General features: G+C 56.3%; 1 protein-coding gene across 1 annotated transcript in view; it reads left to right on the top strand.

The window, feature by feature from the left end:
* The window catches only part of KCNK5 (potassium two pore domain channel subfamily K member 5), a 40,797-nt gene extending 19,678 nt beyond the window's left edge, over window positions 1-21,119 (top strand). The window contains exons 2-5 of the mRNA XM_068994112.1: window positions 14,199-14,310; window positions 15,478-15,644; window positions 15,974-16,142; window positions 18,591-21,119. Of these exons, the coding sequence (XP_068850213.1) occupies window positions 14,199-14,310; window positions 15,478-15,644; window positions 15,974-16,142; window positions 18,591-19,450 (1,308 nt within the window). The 3' untranslated portion in view covers window positions 19,451-21,119. The remainder of the gene's footprint in view (window positions 1-14,198; window positions 14,311-15,477; window positions 15,645-15,973; window positions 16,143-18,590) is intronic.
* Window positions 21,120-22,158: the final 1,039 nt, after the last annotated feature.

Below are 22,158 nucleotides of genomic sequence, written 5' to 3'. Positions count from 1 at the left end.
TACTTTTCCATACCTTCATACAAAACAGCTCTGTGTTGCATTACCCTGGTCATGCCGCGGAAGGCGGGTGGCGTTCTGTCCTCCCAGGGTGGAAAAAGCAGAGGTAGTAGCTGTGCCTTTGTGCTTTATGCTGGGCAGGAAACGCAAGGGTGGTGGAGTGGCCGGGGTTGGGGGCACGGGTTGCATCTATCAGGCTCTGTTCTTTCCCCCTATTTGGGGATCTCTTTCATTTCTCATCCCTGTGATCTCCAGATAGGGGCCTTGGTGGCTGGAGCCCTGATTCACCTGGTGTGGTGCCATGTCTGTGTCCAGCCGCCCGGCCAGGGGCTTGAGGAATCTGTACCTCGGGGCACCCAGCCCCCCTTGCATCCGGCCCAGGGATGCTCACAGTTGTCAGCAGCGTGGTCTTGGCCCTGGTCTCTCATGGTGTCTTCTGGCGGTGAGAGCCATCGAGGCAGAAGGCGCCCCACCCTGCAAAGAGTACCACTCACCCCAAAACGCCTGTGCCAGCGCCCTGGTGGTTCCTTGTGCAATTTATTCCAGAGACGATGGAGACCAGCTGTTGTCCGTCTCCAGCTGGAGACTGAACCAAAGGAAATGGGCTTGGACTGCAGCCGGTGGGGGGATTTAGGTTGGAGGCAGACAATAAGGAAGGGTTTTGTGGCAGGTGGCTGGCTCTCGGGGCTCCTGCAGGGGGCTTTGTGGAGAGGGAAGAGGGTCAGGTCGGGTCATGCATGGAGGCAGCAGGGCCAGGCTGGGGCGGACAGGGGTGGTTTGTAATAAACCGACGTGGAGGATGACCTCATGGGTATGGAGAGGCTCCGCTGCCACTCCTCGTGCAGGGCTGATACCACCGCCTAGCATCTTTCTGGCTTTTTCTTGTTTTCATTAGTGAAGAGGTTTACAGTTTAACCACCTGGTCGTCTTAAACAAATGATAATCAATGGGTAGACTTAACAATCCCTTATTGTCAGAACCCTAAACTTCAAGGATGGGCAGTTACTTATTACCCGGAGCTGCAGCCACAGCAAACGGAGCAGGAAAGGAGGGGAGGCAGATGGAGAGGCCGCTCGCGTGGCCCCTGGGTGGGGGCAATTTGCCGGAGGCCTGGGATGTGGTCCTCTGAGGGCCGGAGGTGAGGGTGTCAGCCACATCCTTCCCCCAAGGGCACGAGCATTCCCGGGTGGCATGAATGTGGGGTTGGTGGGCAGCTTTCATCTCCTGGAGAGGGGGATCCTGGGGTGTCAGTTGCGGGGGAGCCTTGTCCTCAGGATCCCAGGAGAAACAGAGCTTCATTTTTCCCCCCTCCCCTGCCTCCAGGCCCCCACCCTTCATCACCCGCCAGCCTCTTCCCTCCAGAATCCTGATGGTTCCAAAGTCTGCCGTGCAGCTGAGTCACCAGGGCTGGGACCTCTGGGGGCTCTGGACTTGCAGACAGGTGGGGTAGGGTGGGGTGACAGGCACACTGGGCAGAGAAACACAAAGCCATCGGCCTGGGCCGGCCACCTGTGCCAGGAGTGCCCATCTCATCCAACCGGAACCTGTGTTACATATAGCATCAGCACCCACCTCTGTGCCCTGGAAGGCGTACGTCTCGGAGACTGAGTCCCTCGTTTGGCCAATACTGAGTACCTGCCAGTGCCAGGTTCTGGGAATGAAAATGAGCGAAACCTCTTTCTCTGAAAGCCTTCAGAGCTCATGGTCTACCAACCAGACAGCAGATCCTAATAGAACATCCTGGGGCATGGGGAGATAAGTACTGTCCCAAGCTCTGATCTTCCAGGTAGTGGTCGCCAGGAAGGAGGGTGTTCCAGGTGACCCCTGCCCAGCTCTGCGTCTACAGCTCTGGAGGCCCTGTGGCCTGGGCACAAACCCCAAGAATGGAGAGGACCTCACCACTGCCCCCCATTCTTCCCAGTTTACTTTTCTGCCCAGCACACACCCTGTATGTCCAGCACCACACTACACAGCATTTCACGTAATCTGCATCGCAACCCAAGAGAGTCTTGGTGCCCCTCCTTTCCAGAGGCAGAAGGGGAAGCTCAGATCGGCGAGAGGACATGCCCCAGGGTGGCCCGCTGATGGGCCATGGAGCTGGGGGTTGAAGCCGTGTGTGTCTGTGCCAAAGCCCAGTCTTAACTCTTCTGCCCCGGGTCTGCCTACAGAGGGTCCCAACTTGAGGGTGTGGTTTCCCAGTGGGTTAGCTGTCCCAGGGTGCGTTGTCCAGGCTGCCGTGAAGATGGGGGAGGCAGGCTGGCACAGGGAGGGGCTGCTGATGAGCCCGATCTCCATCAGGTCGTCAGCCCAGGACCGGGAGATGGCGGATCAGCAGTTCCTGTGACCTTCTTTGTGGCCTGCTTGAGCGCTGTTTTTGGAAACCTCAAGGGGCTGGTGACTTCCCCTGCTTACTGCTTCCATCCCGCTGCCAGGCTGGGGTAAACCAAAGGCGTTTCTGGGGAGGAGGGGGGGACATAAGCAAACACGCATCTGATAGAATTGCAGGATTAAACTGCACACCCCTTTCTAGCTCTCCATCACCCGGGTCTGCCCCTCTCCTATCATTCACCTTCCTTGCTCCACTTTGGTTGGCATTTCTGAGCCTGACCCCAGGTGGGGGCGAGATGGATAGTCTACTTGTTTGGTGGAAAGGGCCCTCAACTGAGAGTCAGGGGGCTTTCGGCTGGTTCTGCTCTGTCCTTTGTCATGAGCTTGCTGTGTGACCTCTTCTGTGTCACTAGCCCTCTCTGATCAGTTTCCTCAGCTACAAAATGGAAATACAATATCCATGTTGCTTGCCTAGCCTACAGGGTCTTGAGTCTCGAATGAAATTAGGGCCAGAGGAGTTGTTGGTAGGAAAGATACCTGATGAATGGGGTTTTGGCCAGAAGGAGGGAGATGCTGGCTCTGCCTCCAGAGCCTTGTTACAGAGGAGTTGAATGGAGCCCAGAAAGATTTGTCAGCTTGCCTGCAAAGGACAAGCCAGGAACCAAATCCCCTGCAGGGACCTCTCACTCCCTGGTGACCCACACCCCTGTGGGGAAGGAGGGCCTGTTGGAGGGGTCCTGGCTGACTAATTTCCTGCCTTTGAGTTGTTGGCCCAGAAGTTGGGAGATGGCTCTTGGTAACCATCAAAGTAGAAAGATATCCACACCCCTAGGATCTGGATTCTGGGGGCAGGGAAGGGGCCTGGTCATGAATCCAGGCCAAGCATCCCAAACAGGGCAGAGATGCCAGCATAAGGCCATGAGCCAGGTCACAGCCACCCTGGAGCACGACAGTGGTTGTGATTTGGGGATCAGGAAGCTGCAGGTGGGTGAAGGGTGTTCTTCTTGTCCCTTAAGCCTCACTGGACATGCCACCTGCCCCGAGTCCTTCAGAAAATGAAGCAGGGAATGGAGTCTGAGAACATGGCTCTGGGGTCAACTGGTGTCTCTGTTTGGGTGGGAGGGGGTTCTTTCCTACTCCCCAGGGTCGCTCTCGGGCAGCACGGCTGTGGGACCAGGACTGGCCCTGGAGGTCCCCTGTGTCCGCTCATACCGGGATTTCCAGTGTCACTCATCAGCTCGGCCCTCCAGGTGCCTGAGAACACTTGCTGACATCCCATCCTGAGCTCCAGCCCCTCCAGCCCTAGTCTGTTTGCTTTAGCCAAACCCCACAGCCCTCCATGGGGCAGCCGATCCCTGCAGGGCTCTGCCCTGGCCTCCGCTCTCATGGAGAGGCGCCCAGCTGCCCCAGGGGAGGAGGAGGCGTGTTACCGACCCAGCCTGAGAACAATGGGGGCAGGGTCACCTGCCTTGTTTTCATTGTCCCTCCTGAGAGCAGACGGGCTCCCGGGCCTGAGAAAGTCGGAAACCCAGAGGTTTCTGCTGAAAATGCGCTTACCTCTGGCCTGGGCTTTCCCCAAGAGCGTGAGACCTCGCAGTGCCTCTGAGCTCTGCAAGCTGCTGAGAGATGGCCCGGGAGGGGAAACCCGAGGGCAGATGGGAGGACAGCCATCCATCCCTGGCTGCCGTGCTGACCCCTGGGGCGGGCTGGACTGGGCCTTCCCCGTAACTAGGAGAGAGGGTGGTTTGAATCTAGGATGGTGGTTTTGAAATGGGCTGCACATAATATTAGTTATCTGGGACAGCTTTTCAGCAACTTGGTTCCCAGTCCACACCCCAGACCATTTCTGTCTGAATCTCCCAGGGTAGCACCCATGCAGGAGTATTTCCCCAAGCTGCCCCCAACCCCGGGTGGTCTCCACATGCAGCCCGGTTAAGAAGCAGTACTGGTGACCCTTCCCCTTGGGAGATGCCTTGAGGGTGGGGTTGGGTGCCTCTTTCCACCTTGCCTGGTGAGGATGTGTGGGTTTCTGAGGTTGGGAAGGGATTGTATTTTGTACCCCAGGGCATCCTCCGGTTGCTGTTTCCTCCCTGGGCTGAGGGAGGGCAGCCTGGCTGGCACCAGGCATGGTCCTTTAGGGACCAAGGCACAGTGAGGCGCCTTCCTCATCCTGCAGTGGGATCTGGGGGGATCAAGGAAGGAAGTGGGGTGAAGAATAAGACTCGCTTCTGACTCAAGCAGCCTGGCTTGCTGGGGCCTCGGGAAGAGCTGGAGCTGGTGGCCAGTAGGCTGAATCCTGAGAATGAAAATGTATTTTCTCAAATGGGCTGTGGATTTTTTTTGGGGGGGGGGAGGGGAAGTGGAGCTTGGAAGGTGCTGAACTAGGCTCAGAAGTTATGGTTCTGGACAAAGGAAAATACGAATTATACAAAAGTGTCCCCTGCTCAGACAGGGGGACCCCTGTGGTCCTAGGCCAACCTTGGTTCCTGGAGAATCTCAGTAAGTGACCTGAACTGAACCAAGGTCTTCAGACCCTACATTAACTTCCTAGTGTACCAACCAAGTCTCCAGCAATTTGTCTTTCCTTCTTGGCTCCCCTGCTGGCTCAGATGGCAGAGAATCTGCCTGCTGTGCCAGGGACCTGGGTTCGATCCCCAAGTCATGAAGATCCCCTGGAGAAGGGAATGGCTTCCCACTCCTGTATTTCTTACCTGGAGAATTTTATGGACAGAGGAGCCTGGCAGGCGACAGTCCATGGGGTCACAAAGAGTTGGACATGACTGAGCGACTGACACTTTCTTTCTACTAAAAACATGATAGGTATTCGGGTAGACACTGGAGCGGGCTTCCCTGGTGACTCAGTGGTAAAGAATCTGCCTTCCAATGCAGGAGACTCAGGCTCAACCCCTGATCTGGGAAGATCCCCTGGAGTCAGAAATGGCAAGACACTCCAGTATTCTTGCCTGGGAAATCCCAGGGATGGAGGAGCCTGGCAGGCTGCCGTCGATGGGGTCGCAAGGAGTAGGACACAACTGAGCAACTAAACAGCAGGCATCGGAGCAAAACTGAAAAAGCAGATAAGCAGGATTGGAGCAAAAGTGAAAATGCAGATAAGCAAAATACTACAAAGTCCACATTGCAAGGGCCCAGGTCAAGTCTTAACAGAGACAAGATAGGGCCCTGCCCCCACGTCTCTGCACCTGTTCCCCGCCTGGGAGAGTCAGGGCCGGGGTGAGCCGGGCCCACAGCTGGGAGGCAGGTGTCAGGGTGGCGCCATTGGGCCCCTGCCAATGCCGGGCTCCTAAACTGATCCTGCCCTCTGAGCCACACCTGGCCACCTGGGCTGCGGGGAGGGGGTGGGGGAGTACCGAGGGTCCTGCACGTCTTGCCCCCTGGCTGGGGAGCTGGGAGGAGCCCTGCCCCCACGTCACCCCCACTTAGGCAGCAGATAAAGGGACTAATCTGAAGCTTGTTAACTGCTTTCTGAGCACCTAGGTCAACCGCAAGGAATACCTGTGAGTGAGGCCCAGGCGTTGTGTTTATTTAAACTCCGGGTAGTTCCACTGGGTCGGGGGAGAGCCCCTGCCCCAGCGGTTGGGTGGCATCCACCGTTTCTGAAGACTAGCCCAGCACCCCTCCCCAACCCTGTTGGGGAAGATGCTTTTGATGCTTTTGAGCCATGGTGTTGGAGAAGACTCTTGAGAGTCCCTTGGACTGCAAGGAGATCCAACCAGTCCATTCTAAAGGAGATCAGTCCTGAGTGTTCATTGGAAGGACTGATGCTGAAGCTGAAACTCCAATACTTTGGCCAGCTGATGCAAAGAACTGACTCATTGGAAAAGACCCTGACGCTGGGAGGGATTGAAGGCAGGAGGAGAAGGGGACGACAGAGGAGATTGTTGGATGGCATCACCGACTCGACGGAGATGAGTTTGAGTAAACTCCGGGAGTTGGCAATGGGCAGGGGGGGCCTGGCATGCTGCAGTCCATGGGGTAGCAAAGAGTCGGATGCGACTGAGCGACTGAACTGAACTGAGGAGCTGAGTCAGCCTGGCCCGGGCGAGTGAGAGGAGTGGAGATAATGGAGGGCTCAGATAATTGTCTTCACGCCTCTAATTTGTCCTGGGAGTAAGAGGTTAACAGATACTCACCTTCTCGCCAAGATACTGATAGTGTAGGTCTGCCGGCAGTCCCCGAAAGACCTCAGAGGGAGGGCGGGCCACACCACTGGACGGCGAGCTCTACCCACTGTGCCCTGCCAACCCCGGCCTCTCCCCGGCTCACGCTGCCGCAGGGAGCCCCAGTGCGTGGGCTCCGGGGTCCGCCCCTGCTCTTCTCTATCTGCTCATCAGTTTGCAGTGTCAAAGAACGTGAGAAACATTGTTCTGAACAAGCCCGACTTGTTCAGCATCTATTTGCCTGAAACGTGCCTATGATAGGTTTACTAATCCCCACTTCTGTCTGTTCTGTTAAGACTCTGCCCCCGCGACCCATTGCCACAAACTCCCTGTGGGATCATGACCCCACCCCAGCCCCCTTCCCTGAGGATGGACGTGCAGTCAAACGTGGATGTACAGGAAGAGACCAGGAGGTGGGTGGGCATTGGGCTGACAGTGGAGCCGGGGGATGTCTTAACTGGGGCTTAAGACTAGGGTTCAGAGAAGCCCTCATGCCTGGCCTCCACCCCACCTTAGTGAGCACGAGGTTGGGGACCAGCGTGTGTCCTTGTTCCGCCGTGCAGGCGGCTGGCCAGGGTGGCTGGGAGCCCCTAGAGGGCAGAGGTCCAGAGAGATGGGCTGTCTGAGGGCTGCGGCGGTGTGTCCTGGGTCTGCCTCTGTTTCCTTGCCTCTGCTGCCTGGGGGGAGCCTGGACACACCCCCCAACCCTCAGGCCTCCTGACTCCAGGGGCCCCTACCTGCTGGTCTCATCCAGGCCTGGCCTCCAGGTGCAGAGACGTAAATTCCACGCCCTTTGATTTATCCTTGTGGGCCCGCAGTGGGGTGTCAGGTCACTGCTGGGGCTGGTTTCCTGAAGGCCACGTGTACCGTGTGGTCGTGACACTGACTCCAGTCACCTTTATTCAGGGCTTCCAGGGTGTGTTCAAGAGTGGGTGCCGTTTTTGACCGATGGAGAAACTAAGGCTGATAGTGTATGATTTACACAGGAACTTGGTGCCAGCACTTGAGAGAGGACCCCCTGCCCACCAAGTAACCCCCAGGTCCGCCGCACGTGTCCATGAGCCTCTGCCCAGGGTGGGGGCACAGATCTGGTTGGAGAACCCTATCGCCCTCCTTTATAGCCCTCTTCCTGCTCTCCGCACACCCACTGCCCCCCAGAAGAGTTTCGGAGGGGACAAGCCCCCTCTTCTGGCAGGAGGGACGGTCCCTCTAGTCACTCCAGGGACTCTCCCAGCCCCACTGCCACTCGCGCTGCCATCTTGGGCAAGGGGGCTTTTGTTTGCCCCCCTCACCTGATCCCTTTCCCAACCCCTGACCTCCAGGGTCTGCCCTCTGTTCTCGAAACCTGGTGACCGCCCCCATCCCTCCACCCCTGGATGCTTGTGGTCCCAGCAGCCCTGCGTCCCTCCCCTGACCTCACCAGCTCCACTCATACTGGGGTTTGACTCTGCTTCCCACCCTCTTGCCAGATAAAGCTGTGCACCTTGTTGCTGATGAACAATATAATCCACAGGGTGGTTTATGAGATCTGCCTGCAGAGTAACCCTGAGAAGGAGTTGAAGGAAGGATGTGGGAGAGGGAGTCAGTCGAGGTCAGGGAAGATGCCCTCATTCATTCGTTCATTCACTCACTTAATAAATGTGTGCTCCGCAGATAAAAGTCCTGCCCTCACGGAGCTTACTTTCTAGGGGAGTCAGTCTCTGCATTCCTGTGCCTATTTCCTTTGCATTTGTCTGACTGTGTTCTAGAAACCTGGGGTCACTCCCATAGCCGAGAAGCCTATACCCTACACCCCTGTCTGTGGACAGAAGAGGGGTTGAGAGCCAGACGGCCTGGGTCCACACTCTGGCTCCACCACTGCCTTGCAGGACACTCAGCCTCTGGGCCTTGTTTGCCTCAGCTGTAAATGGAGGGAAGAGAACCTCCTTTACAAGGTTATAAACAGTCAACAAGCTGATTTAAAATGCTTTGATTGGTGCTTGTCATAAAACAAGTGCTCAAATATCAGCTACTATTCAAATATGAATTATCATAATCTATGAAATAAGGAGTAATAAACCATGCCCTACCTCCCAAGGTGGCTGGGGGGGCGGGGGCAGGAGGGCCAAGTGAGAGACAGTAAATGTTCTTCCTACTCTTCCACGTGCTTTGCACACATGACCATTGGCCTCGTTCTCTTTGCAGTCCAGAGGGACCAAGTGAGCGGAGGTGGAATGGGTTAGGGACGGATGCAGCCAGGGATGGTGAGGGACAACCACTTGGGTGCCTCCGACATGTGGGTCCAGCAGAGGCTGGCATCCTTGAGGTTGATCCTCCGTGGCCAGGAAGGGGCTCTGTGATCCCAGTGTGAGGCCTGACACAGAGCTGGAGGCAAGGTGGGGAGCGGCCCTGTGGGTGCCCTGTAGCCGCCATCCACAGGCTGGTTGCCACCCGAAAGTGTTCTCTTATGGCCTGATGAAGGGAGGCTGGACCTCAGCCCTGCTGCCCGTGTCCGCAGGTGGGCAGGATGGGCCCTTTCTGGAGCTCTGCAGAATGCATCTCTGGGATGGGGGTGCCTGGCAGCTACCTCTGCACAGGAAACCCCGGATCCCTGGGGGATGAGGCGCCGTAGAGAACTCAGACTTCATGGACAGTGAGATTCTGGGAGGGTGGAGTCAGGGCAGCATGTTGCTTGAAGCCTAGGCAGAGGTGTGAGTGTCTCCTCCCTGAGAGCTCTGTCTGAGTGGATGGGCTGGTTTTAGGGCATGTTTTTCCAGGTGGTGCGAAGGGGTGGAGGTATGCACTGGCCTCCTTCCTGCAGCCAGAACCCAGATCCCGGCTGGCTCCCCCGCCCACCCCGCTTCGTAGGTTTTAGCATCACTTAGGCAGTGGCACCCCACTCCAGTAATCTTGCTTGGAGAATCCCAGGGACGGCAGAGCCTGGTGGGCTGCCATCTATGGGGTCGCACAGAGTCGGACACGACTGAAGCGACTTAGCAGCAGCAGGTTAGTTACTTACTTAACCTCTCAGCCTCAGGTCCTCGTTTGCAAAATGAAAAAAATTATGGTGACTTCCCAGCAGGATTCTTTGCTCATTAAATGGGCTGGAGGCACATAAAGTGCTCAGCACAACGTTTGGTGCATGGTAACCACCAACCCCCCACCAATAAATCACAGCCCCTTCTTTGCAAGGATGACAGGCGGGGCAGGGGTGGGGCGGGGATGGAGCTCCATTCTGTCCTCAAACCAGAGCTGGGCCCAGGCTGTCTGCGGGATCCCCCTCTCCCATCGTTCTCTAGGGTGATGTGGAAAATGAAAATATTGTCTTGTGTGAATCTGGAAGCCAAGTTAAATCATCTTGTGCGTGAACAAGGTCCACCTTCTCCCGAGAAAGCAGCTTCCCTAACCCTGGGGGACCAGATGATGTGTCTAATGGCTCTCCTCACCCAGGGATGACCTCAATCCTGGGTCAGCCTCTCTGTTCTGAGGGAGAGGGTCCCACCAGCCTGTGGGACCCTGCCCCTGACCTTAATCCGTGAGCTGTTCAGACTGGAGCCACAGTGACCCATGGTGGGAACAGGGAGCAGGCTGCCCAAATTCACATCCAGACCTCTGCTCCCTAAGCCTCGCTTTCCTCACCTGTCAGGTGATGTCTGGCAAATTCGGGGAAGAGCCAGTCAGGGAATATGTATAAAAGCCCCAGCAAGAGGCATCTGACACACAGCAGCACTGAAATCCTGCTCTCTCTCCCTGCATGGGGATGGAGGCAAGCTGATCCGCAGGCCAGCTGCTTGGAAACCCTGGGCAGAGAAGCTTGGGGCATCCAGGAGCAGGGAGAGCAGGGAAGGGAGGGAGGTGCGGAGCCCAGCTGACTTGCAAGAGAAAGTCTAGAACCTGGCCCAGTTCTGCCAGTTAAGCTCTCAGCCTCTGTCTCCTGACCTGACCTGTGGACGTAACTACTGCCATTGGACTTGTAAGGGTGAGTGGCGCTTCTGGCCCTGGGGTGCTTAGGGCTCTTTGGAATGCCCCCATTTGTCCGCCCCTCTCTGGGTGACCGTGGAGAGATAATGGGGGTGAAGGGGACTGTGCATAGGGCTGTGACTCCCTGATGACCCAGGACGGAGGCCCCAAAGGACACACCATTGGTGGGGTGAAGGGCAAGAAGCCAGCTTTTCTGCTGCAAAGCTCCCAACAATAATGCCTTCTTCAGTTACCCTGTTTTGCCAGCTCTTACGTGTGATGTCTCCTTGTTGTTGTTGTTTAGTTGCTCAGTTGTGTCCAGCTCTTTTGCAACTCCATGGACAATAGCCCACCAGGCTTCTCTGTCCATGGGATTTCCCAGACAAGAATACTGGAGTGAGTTGCCATTTCCTTCTCCAGGGGAATCTTCCCCACCCAGGGACTGAATCTGTGTCTCCTGCAGGCGAATTCTTTACCACTGAGTCACCAGCACTTAAGTAAATGGTTCCGGAGTCACAAATAACCTTTGGCAGTCCGGTGGGGCTCAGTGGGTACAGTGTGGGCATGGCGGTGGGGCTGTCCTGAGCATCGCAGGGCGTCTCACCTCTCTGGTCCCTGCCCACTTCATGCCAGCAGCATCCCATCAGCCACGAGAGTAGATGTGCAAGAGGACAGGGATTACATCCTCTCTTGAAGCTCTCTCCCTGGTGCCCAAATGGTGCCCAGCACATGGGAGGCACCCACTCAGGCAGCACTGGCAAACGTTCCCAGAGGGTGGTGCCTCCCCAGCTGAGAACCCCTGCTGCAGTCACACCTTCAGTATCCCTGAAGGGTACTGGTCTTCCTGGGTCTAAACTTCCTATGATCAGAAATGGATGTCTAACCAAGGGCAGTCCATTCCGGCGGAACTCATTATCCAACGCACGCACAGCTGTTGCCTCCAGGACCTTGGCCCCTAGGTTAGCATGTCGTGAAGTCTGACAGCCAGGAGTGGAAGAGAGTGCCCTACGTGTGGCCTGACCTGCAGAGGGCGGTGGGCTGGTTGCCTCCCAGCCCTGAAGAGAGAAGGTGTTGACACTGCCCGAGATTGTATTTGCCTCTCTTTCTTTTGGCAGCCACCCTAGTGTTTGTTGGGTTGTGGTCAGCTAAAACCCAAGGCCTTTTCCCTTTGACCCTTTGGGTCAGTCTGTTCTAACCCAAAGTGTAAGATGTGAAAAATTTAAAAGACGTTAGTTTGGGCCCATTTTTTTCTTTTTTTTAAAGCTAGATCTCAACTTCAAAAAATGGATTACTTATTTATTTATTTATTTTGGCTGTGCTGGATCTGCTGTCACTGTGCGGGCCTGTCTCAAGTGCCGGTGAGCGAGGGCAGCTCTCTAGATGCGGTGCACGGCTTCTCCTGGCGGTGACTTCTCTTGTTGAGGAGCGTGGGCTCTGGAGCTCTTGGGCTTCCGTAGCTGTGGCACGTGGGCTCAGTAGTTGGGGGTCCCAGGCTCTCGATCACAGGCTCAGTAGTTGTGGTACAAGGGCTTCATCGATCCGTGACGTGTGGGATCATCCCAGACCAGGGATTGAACCTGTGTCTCCTGCGTTGGTAGGCGGATTCTTCACCACTGAGCCGGCAGAGGCGCCCTGGGCCCATTTTTCCAGTCCAGATGGTGCCATTGCAGTGACTCAGCTGTCTTCCCACCCCAGCCTTGTTCCCAGGTTTGCATCCTTTGCAGATGAAACTGGTCAGCCATCTATCTCCTTGCTGTGCTGTGGATTAAAAGATTCAAGGGGCCTGGTCTTTGGCACGATGATGGAGACCTCGGGCCACACTGATAATGATCAGTACTTCTTGGGGTTGTTTGTCTGCCTTTATGTGGACCCGGATTAATCCCAGCTCCTCTCTGCATTTCTCTGTCTTCTCCACACGAATATCTTTGCACCCATCTGTTCCGCTGCCTTGCTGCTATCTGGATTGACTGCATTCCACCGAACTTCAAGGCTTTGCAGTCTCTTTGGAGTGGGAGATGCACTTAGCTGAGCATGACTTGCTCTGGTGAACCTGTGCTAGCAGCTTCCAGTGCCCACCGCTTCCTCTTTGAATCTGCCAAGTGCTCTGCTGTCTCCAGAGAGGAGTCAGCGAGAGTTCAGTTTGGAGTTTCTAGAGTCCACCCTTTCCTTTTGTGTGAGAAGGAGGTGGGGAGGCCGCTTCTGACATCTCCCCTGTTCCTCCGAGACTCCACGGGGTTGACCAGGGGTGGGGTTCCAATGCTGTGATTTCCCGGTCAGTGTCAGCCGTCTCGGGCTGTGCTTCCTGAGGACAACGCTCCTCTCGTCACCCCCCCACCCCCGTAAGATGGGGATCTCAGATAGCAAAGACTGCAGCCAAAGGCAGCTGAGTGGTCCTGCTTTCCTTGCCATCTGTTTATATCCCGGGCCCTGGGACATTTCATTCTCCTGCTTAGAACATAGATGTCATGGCTTAGGAAACCTTTTGAGTTAACCTACAACTGGATGGACCAGTTGGCCTCTTTCCTATCTGAACGTCCTGGTGAAAAGCGTCTGGCCAGCTCCGTGGCACCCTCTTTCTACTTTGCAGAGAAATGAGCAGGAAATAGCAGGGCGGGTGGGGAGGGGGTAGGCAGGGCAGTGAGCCGTGTGGTTTGACAGCCTGTCAGATGAGCATGTCATCATGGAAAATTCTTGACAAAGTCTGCAGATCCACTTACACTGGCCTTCTGCCGCTTCAAACAGCACACTCCTTCAGGACAACCCACCCTTCCCTCATTTCTCACCAAACTTCAATCATGCCACGGGTAGAACTCCAGTTTTTCTGTCTTCTTCCTACTCCCATGCTTGTCTCTGTCTTTCTTTGGTCCTAGGCTTGATTTCTAGGGGGAATTTGTCACGTTCCTGGTTTCTGGGCTGGATGGTCCATCCTGGGCCTCTCTCTGGGGCCAGGGCCAGGACCCCAGATCTTGGCACTTCCTTGGAGCCGCCTTGTGAAGCCCTGGCCCCCACTGATGGTGGGTGGAGTGAATGGAGGCAACCCTCAAGGATGGGGTGGAGGCTAGGTGGACAGGTTTGGCAGCTGTCTGTGTTCCTGGAATAGATAATAAAGACCTCTCCCTGGGCCTCCCAGTAGACCTCCCCAGGTGACCTCTCACCTGCTCTCCAAAGTGGCCAGGAGCTTCTTGGGAACTGATATGATGGTTTTGAGTCAGCCTGAAAAGTACACACCACCTTGATGACCAGACCAGCTGATGGGTCCACCCTCAGAAGATGGGTCCACAAGCTTCTGAGCTGACCTTAGCTGGTGCCCTGACAATGGGGGCCGGGGTATGAAGGGCCTGTGTGTGTGGGGTGTCCCTCCCAGGGCAATCCCGAAGTAGCACACTTCTCTGGAGGTCCTTCCGTCTTTTCTGTACTATGTCTGCCCTCTTTCAGAGGCATAAAATCTGGCGCGGTTCTCAAAGTGTGGTCCTTGGGCCATAACATCAGCATCACCTGGAAACTTGTTAGAAAGGCACGTTCTCTGACATCTTCCAGATCTACTGAATTCAGTTTACTGGGATTCATAGTCTTCCCAGCTATGTGTCCTTGGGCAAATTACTTGACCTCTCTGATCCTCTATAAAGTATTTCATCTCCTATAAATTGAAGACAATAATTGCCACTTTCTTATTGTGATGATTTAATAAGAATACTTATAAGGAGGTTCATAAAGTGCTGACCTCCTCTCTGATCTTCACTGTATATCTCCTCTTAGATAGTGTCTGATGCTGCAGGACAGGGTGTGGCCATCACAGGGAACCAGACCTTCAACAACTGGAACTGGCCCAACGCGATGATTTTTGCAGCCACAGTCATCACCACCATCGGTAAGCCTTCTGAGATCTTCAGGATACCCTCTTCCATGCCCCAACTCTGGTCACATGACCTCATCGGGGTTAAAATTGGGCCAGCTGCACGCTGTCCTTTTGACACACCCCTGGAGATTTAGTAAGTGCTTGGTGACTGGCCATGCGTGGGAGACTGTTTTCTTCCAGAAGTCCTGACCTGGGCTCTTGGAGTAGAAATGACACAGCAGGGCCAGAGCCATATGGGAGGTCAAGCAGGTTTAGTCACTGCATAACCCCCAGCCCCTGCTTACTCACCAATCTGGGTGTCTGCGCTGGTTATCTATGACTGATAACCAGCCATCCCAGAAGTTAGGGGTTTAGAATATAACTTATTCCCTGCTGGCTCCGACAGTGAAGCATCTGCCTGCAATGAGGGAAACCTGGGTTTGATTCCCGGGTTGGGATCCCTAGAGAAGGGAACAGAACAGCTCCCCACTCCAGTATTCTGGCCTGGAGAATTCCATGGACAGAGAAGCCTGGCAGGCTACAGTCCGTGGGGTCGCAGAGAGTCGGACAAGACCGAGTGACTTTCACTTTCACTTTCTTGCAATGGTTTAATCCCTGGTCAGGGAAGATCCCACATGCCCCGGGGCAGCTAAGCCCATGCGCCACAACTGCTGAGTCTGTGCTCCACAAAAAGGGAAACCATCGCAACGAGAAGCCTGCGCACCGCAACTAGAGAAAGCGCATGCATAGCAGCAAAGACCCAGCACAGTCAAAAATAAAACAAGGAATTTTTTTCAAAGAAAAGAAATGAATGGCCGTCTTCGGCGACCATCTGCTACAGTGCTTCTGGAGTGTCTACCCAGGGAAGCTATTGACCTACGCCTTCTAATTTGCACAAGGGTCCCATACAGACTAGGACAGGACTTACTAATGGTGGAGGCCTAGTCCACCTTCAGGGAGCTCCCAGTCTGATGGAGAAGACATAGCCCATACCATCATTTGCTGTGAATGATCAAGATCATAGCATGGTCAAGGAAAATTTCATTGCTTAGGTATTGATATTAGATCAGTGTCAAGTGATCTTCGAGAATGGGCTTTCCTCCAGCTGTGTGTGGGGGAGGGGGGTGGAGGTGGGGGCCACCCTAAGTCTGGGTCCGTCACCCGCTGTGGCCCTGTTGGCCTCACTCTCTTCTTCCTCAGGTTACGGCAACGTGGCCCCCAAGACCCCCGCCGGGCGCCTCTTCTGTGTCTTCTACGGCCTCTTTGGGGTGCCGCTCTGTCTGACGTGGGTCAGTGCCCTGGGCAAGTTCTTCGGGGGACGCGCCAAGAGGTTGGGCCAGTTCCTCACCAAGAGAGGCGTGAGCCTGGTATGTCTCCATCCCTGTGTCCTGGGCAGAGGTGGGGAGGAACCTGGCAAGTGACTGTGGTTGGGGTGGGAAGGATCCCTGGGTCCCAATACGGAAGTGTCGGGACAGATGGCAAGCGAGCCGTTTCAGAGCCCCCTGCCCTCCCAGGTGAGGCTGGGAATGTCGCTAACCCCCCTCCTTCCATGGTTAGTGAGCCTCCTTGCAGGCCTGGCACCCAGCTGGCCTCCCCTCTGGCTACCTCCTCAGCGCACTCTGGGTGCTCTGCTGGGTTCCCCCGGTCTCCCCCGCCCCCAGCGTTGTCTGACTTGGTCTCGCTGCCCATCGCTCAGCGCAAGGCACAGATCACGTGCACAGCCATCTTCATCCTGTGGGGAGTGCTGGTCCACCTGGTGATCCCGCCCTTCGTGTTCATGGTGACGGAGGAGTGGGACTACATCGAGGGCCTCTACTACTCCTTCATCACCATCTCCACCATCGGCTTCGGCGACTTTGTGGCCGGTGAGTCCTGCCCCTTGCCTCTGCCTCCCTGCCCTCTCTTCCTCTGCTTCTCCTCCAGTTTCAGCTCAGCTGACCTTGCCCGGGGGCCCCGGTAGGCGTCCAGTGTCCTGGGTCTCCATCCAGTGGGGTCCTGACCCGGCCCTGCCGCTTATAGGAGGAACCCAAGACGGAGAGTCATTGCAGGCATTTTCCCTTCTCCTTTCTTGCGTGTGTGCTGAGCTGCTTCAGCCTTATCTGACTCTTTGTGACCCCGTGGACTGTAGCCCACCTGGCTCCCTCTGTCCATGGGATGCTCTAGGCAAGAATACTGGAGTGGGCTGCCATGCCCTCCACCAGGGGATCATCCTGACGCAGGGATGGAACCCAAGTCTTACATCTCCTGCACTGGCAGGCAGGTTCTTTACCACTAGCGCCCCCTGGGAAGGCCCTTTCCTTTCTTAGAAGGTGGCTTTTCTCTCCTTCTCTGTTCGTGTTTTGTGTTTGCCCTCTTCCTCTCTTCTCCCCCGTCATGTGAGCTTAGGGGCTTAGGTGTGCTATGGGCTAGAGACAGGACCTTCCGCCTGCCGGGTTTGTGTCTGTTACCCCAGGATCCTGTGGGCTGAGTGAGGGGCTGCTCCGCATCACAGCTGCCTCCTTCCATCGCTCACAGGTGATGAGGGCGCTGTGTTGGACACTTGACTCAGAGGCCAGAAACTTGGCTCTTGCCACAGGCAGCTTAAAAGACAAGAAAGGCCTCCTCCCAAGCTGCCCCGCTCCCTCTGGCCCGGACTCTCCCTCTCACCCCTCCCCTCCTTAATCCAGGCGGGATAAGATTCTTTGACCCCTTTGTCAGCCGCTTATGTCCTTGTGCCTGTGGGCTGCACAACATCTTGATTCTTAATCTTCCTGAAAAAGCCCCGTTCGCCTTTACTGAGCCGGTGTGTGCTTGCCCCAGTGCCTGCTGCCCTGGCCGCTGACCCCTACCTCTGCCCCAGGGCCTCTGATCTCTCCCCGCCCCCTTCCTTGGAAGCAGGGACAGGTCACTGCCCTCCCACCCCACTGTAAATGGAGGCTTGGAATGCTGGGACTGGCAGCTGAGTGGGTGAGAGAAGCAAGGGAGGCTTGAATGCTGCATTGACACTGGCAGATCTGAGCCTGCTGCCCTGGAAGACAAATTTAGACGGAGACACAATCCTGTCTTTGTCTAGCTGATGCAGCCCAGAGCGGGCTAAGGAGAAGCCTTTGCATTAGGGAAGCACAGAAAAATGCTTTAATTATACTTGCTTAGCTCCAGCAAGATGCCAAACCCTTGCCTCAGTTTCCCCATCTGTAAAATTGGTTAAGAAAACAAAAAGGAATAGCGCCCACCAATCACAGGGTGTTAAACAATCAGATGAGTTGCTCTGCACATGTGCAGAGGGTAGGGCCCTGGTTATCATCATAACCTGCTTATGACCAGAGCCCTAAGCAAGATCAACAGCACCTCCTGTCTGCTAGGGAGATAGCCCCTTGCCTTCAGACCCCGTCCAGTCTAATGAGGGGTTTATAGTCCTTGCCCTAAGGGAGCCCCACTCTAGAAAAGGCCCCCTCTCTGCAGTTACTTGTACAAGTTACTCCCAGTCTCAGGGCAGGAAGGGGGACATAGAATAGATAATAATACGGATCAACATGCCTGGAAATGTAAGGTGAGATCTCCACGATCCTGGAGGGTGGGGGGGTGGCCAGAGCTGTGCGGGGTAACCCAGGAGGGCTCCCTGGGTCAGGGGTCTGGAGCCTGGCCTCAAAGGAGAGGGCACGGAGAGGGCAGAGCCCTACAGGCCACAGGAGGAGCCAGGAGGAGGGTAGAAACAGGAAGCCAGGAGGCCAGCCAGACATCAGCGGAAGGAGAATCAAGACTGTCTAGGGTATTCTTGCCGGGACCTGTGCTCTTGGACGTCCCAGGCCGCTCCGCCAGCCTCACTTATGCTAAATGAGTGAGTCCATGCCCAGCAGGAGGCTGCCAGCTGCCCTCTCACTTAATTTCTATGTAGGTTTTAATGGGACTGTAACACATACACCCAAAAGAGTACACAAAACAGTGTTGTGAATCAGTGTGTTGGTGAATCATTGCAAGGCCAAGGTTCATGGCTTAGTTCCTGCGCTGGGTGCTGGCTTGTCTCCTCCCACCGCCCCAAACCCCTCCTCCTCGAGCCTCCCGCAGCCCAGGGAGCCACTCTCCTGACTTCCGACGGTGCAGGAAGGCCAGGCTGGGGTCCGGGACAGGCACACGGTGGCCAGGCCAAGGTCCCCCAGGGTGACGGGGTGTCGGCGTCTGCACAGGCATCCTTTCCTTTTCCTGGTGTGTCCCCCATCCCTGCTCTGTGCCTTCGAGCCGCGTCCGCTCTCGGGTGACATGGCCCTGGCCCCCATGTGTCTCCGGGTCCCTGCTGGTCCTCTCCCTATTCTCTGGGCTTCCTGACCCGCCCACAGGCGTGAACCCCAGCGCCGACTACCACGCCCTGTACCGCTACTTCGTGGAGCTCTGGATCTACCTGGGACTGGCCTGGCTGTCGCTGTTTGTCAACTGGAAGGTGAGCATGTTCGTGGAGGTGCACAAGGCCATTAAGAAGCGGCGCCGGCGGCGGAAAGAGTCCTTCGAGAGCTCCCCACACTCCAGGAAGGCCCTGCGGGTGGCGAGCGGTGCGGCATCCAAGGACGTCAACATCTTCAGCTTCCTGTCCAAGAAGGAGGAGACGTACAACGACCTCATCAAGCAGATCGGGAAGAAGGCCATGAAAACCGGCGGCGGTGGGGAGCGGGGCCCGGGGCCGGGGCCCCCCGGGGGTGGGCTGCCAGCCCTGCCCACCTCCCTGACCCCCCTGGTGGTCTACTCCAAGAGCCAAGCGCCCAGCTTGGAAGAGGTGTCCCAGACACTGCGGAGCAAAGGACACGTGTCACGGCCCAGTGGAGAGGAGGCCGGGGCTGGACCCCCCGAGGAGGGCTCCCCCACCTCTGAGGTGTTCATTAACCAGCTGGACCGCATCAGCGAGGAGGGCGAGCCATGGGATGCCCAGGACTACCACCCACTGATATTCCAGAACGCTGACATCACTTTTGTGAACGAGGAGGCTGGCCTGTTGGACGAGGACACCTCCAAGTCCTCGCTGGAGGACAACCTGGCCGGCGAAGAGAGGCCCCAGGAGGGGGCCACAGCCGAGGCACCCCTGAACCTGGGCGAGTTCCCCTCCTCGGACGAGTCCACCTTCACCAGCACAGAGTCGGAGTTCTCCGTGCCTTACGAGCAGCTGATGAACGAATACAATAAGGCAAAGAGCCCCCAAGGCACGTGAGGGGGGGCCGGCCCCCCACCCCACTTCCAGGGCTTCTATTCTCAGCCTGGGGCATACTGCCATGGCTGGCCCCTGGCCCCTGGCCCCTGGTGGGGGGCCCAGCCCTGGAACTGGGAGTGGGGGGCCAGGGGCCGCCCTCACCTTCATCCCCTGCAGCTAGATGCCACAGGTCAGACACAGCGCCCAGGACAGGCCTCTGCTCCCCAGCGAAATGGGTGCCCTGGTAGCGGGAGGTACCTGTCCCGAGCACGGCGGGCGTATCGGATGGTTCACGGACATGTGGGCTGGCAGGGCCGCTCCGGGCAAGGCCTGGGTCCGCGGGGGTCGTTGTCCTGTGTTAGGTTAAGACCGTTACACGGCTCTCTTAGGCTGGGGGCTTGGCCATGTGCATTCACCAGTATTAACGGGCTCCTGTGTGCCTGGCACCAAGACAGGCATCTCGGAGAGAGAGTGAGAGTGGTGTGAGAACCTGGGCTTGGGGCTGGGCACTTTAGCACCTCGGGACCCTGCCGGGGGTTCGTGTTTAACCGTCCCCCAGTCCCACCTCGTCTGCCTGGCACCCTCTGCTGCAAACCTCAGGAGGGAAGAGTCTTTCTAGGGGAGGGGTGGGGAGCTAACAAGGCAGATGCTGAAACACTCCTGATAACAGGGCAAGTCCCAGGCGTGGCCCACGGTCCCACTTGTGGACTTAGTGGGACGGAGCCCAGCCCAGCGCCCCGTTCCCTCAGTCACCCTTTGGCCAAGCAACAGCAGGCAGCCGAAAGCAGTGAAAGAGAGGCTGGGGCTCCAGGAGCTGCAGGAGTGGGCTTATTCTGCCCCGGCTCCTGCCCTGCTGACTCCTCATTCCCTGTTCCCTGAGAATAAGGGCCTCGCCTCTCCCTGGATCGCTCTTGGCTCGCACGTGGGGAACGGCTAGATATGTGAATCCAGCTCCTCCCTCCAGCTGCTGTGTGTGTGTGTGTGTGCGTGTGTGTGTGTGTGCGTGTGTGTGTGTGCGTGTGCGTGTGGGTGCATGTGTGTGTGTGAGAGAGGAAAGGATTTGCGATGGGGGGAGCAAAAAGATGATGTGAAACTGTACACAGACTGTTTCTGGCGAGGGACTGGCAGCATCCTTGGCTTCTCCGAGACACGCACCCTAGAGCCGGCTGCCTCTGCCCTGCATGTTTCATTTTGCTCTTTTGTTAAATGAACTGCTGTTTTTTAAAGACCTGACATCTCTTCTTGGCTTCAGAGCCAGAGAGGGGAGGAAAGGTGAAAGAGTGGGGTCCCAAGGGTCGGGATGTCTGGTGTTCGCTCTCCTACCCCTCAACCCAATCAGACCTTTCTCGGTGACCTCAGCCAAGGTCATGGTGTCAGAATGGGGGGAGGGCATCAGTCGCAGGCGACTGCATGCTGGGTGTCACCCAAACACCCCTTCTGCCCCTCAGGCCCCTCCCCAGTGGTGTTGGGCCAGAGAGGGCCAGAACCCCATCCACCCGCAGCAGTGAAGGTGATGGGCGTGGGTATCCACACCCCACTCGGCCCCTAGCCCAGGGATGTGCTGGCCTGGCATCGGGGTGGGAAGGAGCGGCCTTCTGTCTTTCTGTGAAATGTTTTAACGAGTTTGTCTTAGTGTCCTGACCCCATTTGGCTGGGGTGTCACTGGCTGTCCTGGAATCACACACACTGTATGTACATACTGGAAATGATGTAAAATGTAATTTATTTTAACATTTTTACAATAAAACATGAGATGGACAAGCCAGCCTGGTGTGTGCTGTGGGGACAAGGTGGGGGACAGTCCATGAGGGACTGAGACAGAGGGGACCAAGGACAGCCTGGGGGTCAAGGGGAGACCTGGAGTAATCAGGAAGGGAGCAAACTAATCAAAGCGGTGAGGAGGCGGAGAAGGGGCAGGCTACTTAAGATGTGGCCGGGGCAGGCCTCATGGAGCCGGTGACAGCTGGCAGGTCCAAATGAGGACAGGGAAGAGCCTCGCAGAAGGGGTCCAAGAACCAAGAAGCCGTCAGGAACCAGGCGAGAGGAGTAGGGGGGACTGTGGCTGGCTGGTGTCACCGGTCTGCCAGGCCCCATTCTACACACTTTACACAACAGTCCCATGAGGTAGGGATTACATCCCCGTCTTACAGGCAAGGAAATGAGCCCAAGAAGTGACTTGGGCAAATCTGCATAGATGGTGAGCCTGGGCTCAAATCCATGCAGCCCCAAGGACCAGAAGAGAGCAATTGCCTGCTTTGTCATTGCTTGTCTGGTGTCCCCTGAAAGGGTGTCCAGGTAGATGAGCTCGGCCAGGACCCTGGAGACCAGGCCTTCTGAGCTCAGGAGGACAGGCTCAGCTGGGCCCATCTGCATCCTTTAAGACAGGGGTCCCCACCCTCCGGAATCTGATGTCTGATGGTCTGAGTTGATGTAAGAATAATAATAGAAATAAAATGCACAATATGTGTAATGCACTTGAATCATCCCCGAACCACCCCCCCACCTCCCAGGTCCATGGAAAAATTGTCTCCCGTGGTCATGGTGTCAACAAGGTTAGAGACCGCTGCTTTAAGGAGGAGGATTTGCAGACTTTGTGTGTGGTCCCAGTGGGTTTGAGACTGGGCTCTTCCAGGGCAGTGTCAGGGTCCCTTCCCACACTGCACAGGACGTTCGTTAGAAGTTTGAATCTGTTGGGAAAAATGAAAAGTTCTGTGATTTCAGGAATGAAG

The sequence above is a fragment of the Capricornis sumatraensis genome, chromosome 22 (genome assembly GCF_032405125.1).
Source record: "Capricornis sumatraensis isolate serow.1 chromosome 22, serow.2, whole genome shotgun sequence".
NCBI lineage: Eukaryota > Metazoa > Chordata > Mammalia > Artiodactyla > Bovidae > Capricornis > Capricornis sumatraensis.
This window is presented reverse-complemented; position numbering and strand designations above follow the sequence as displayed.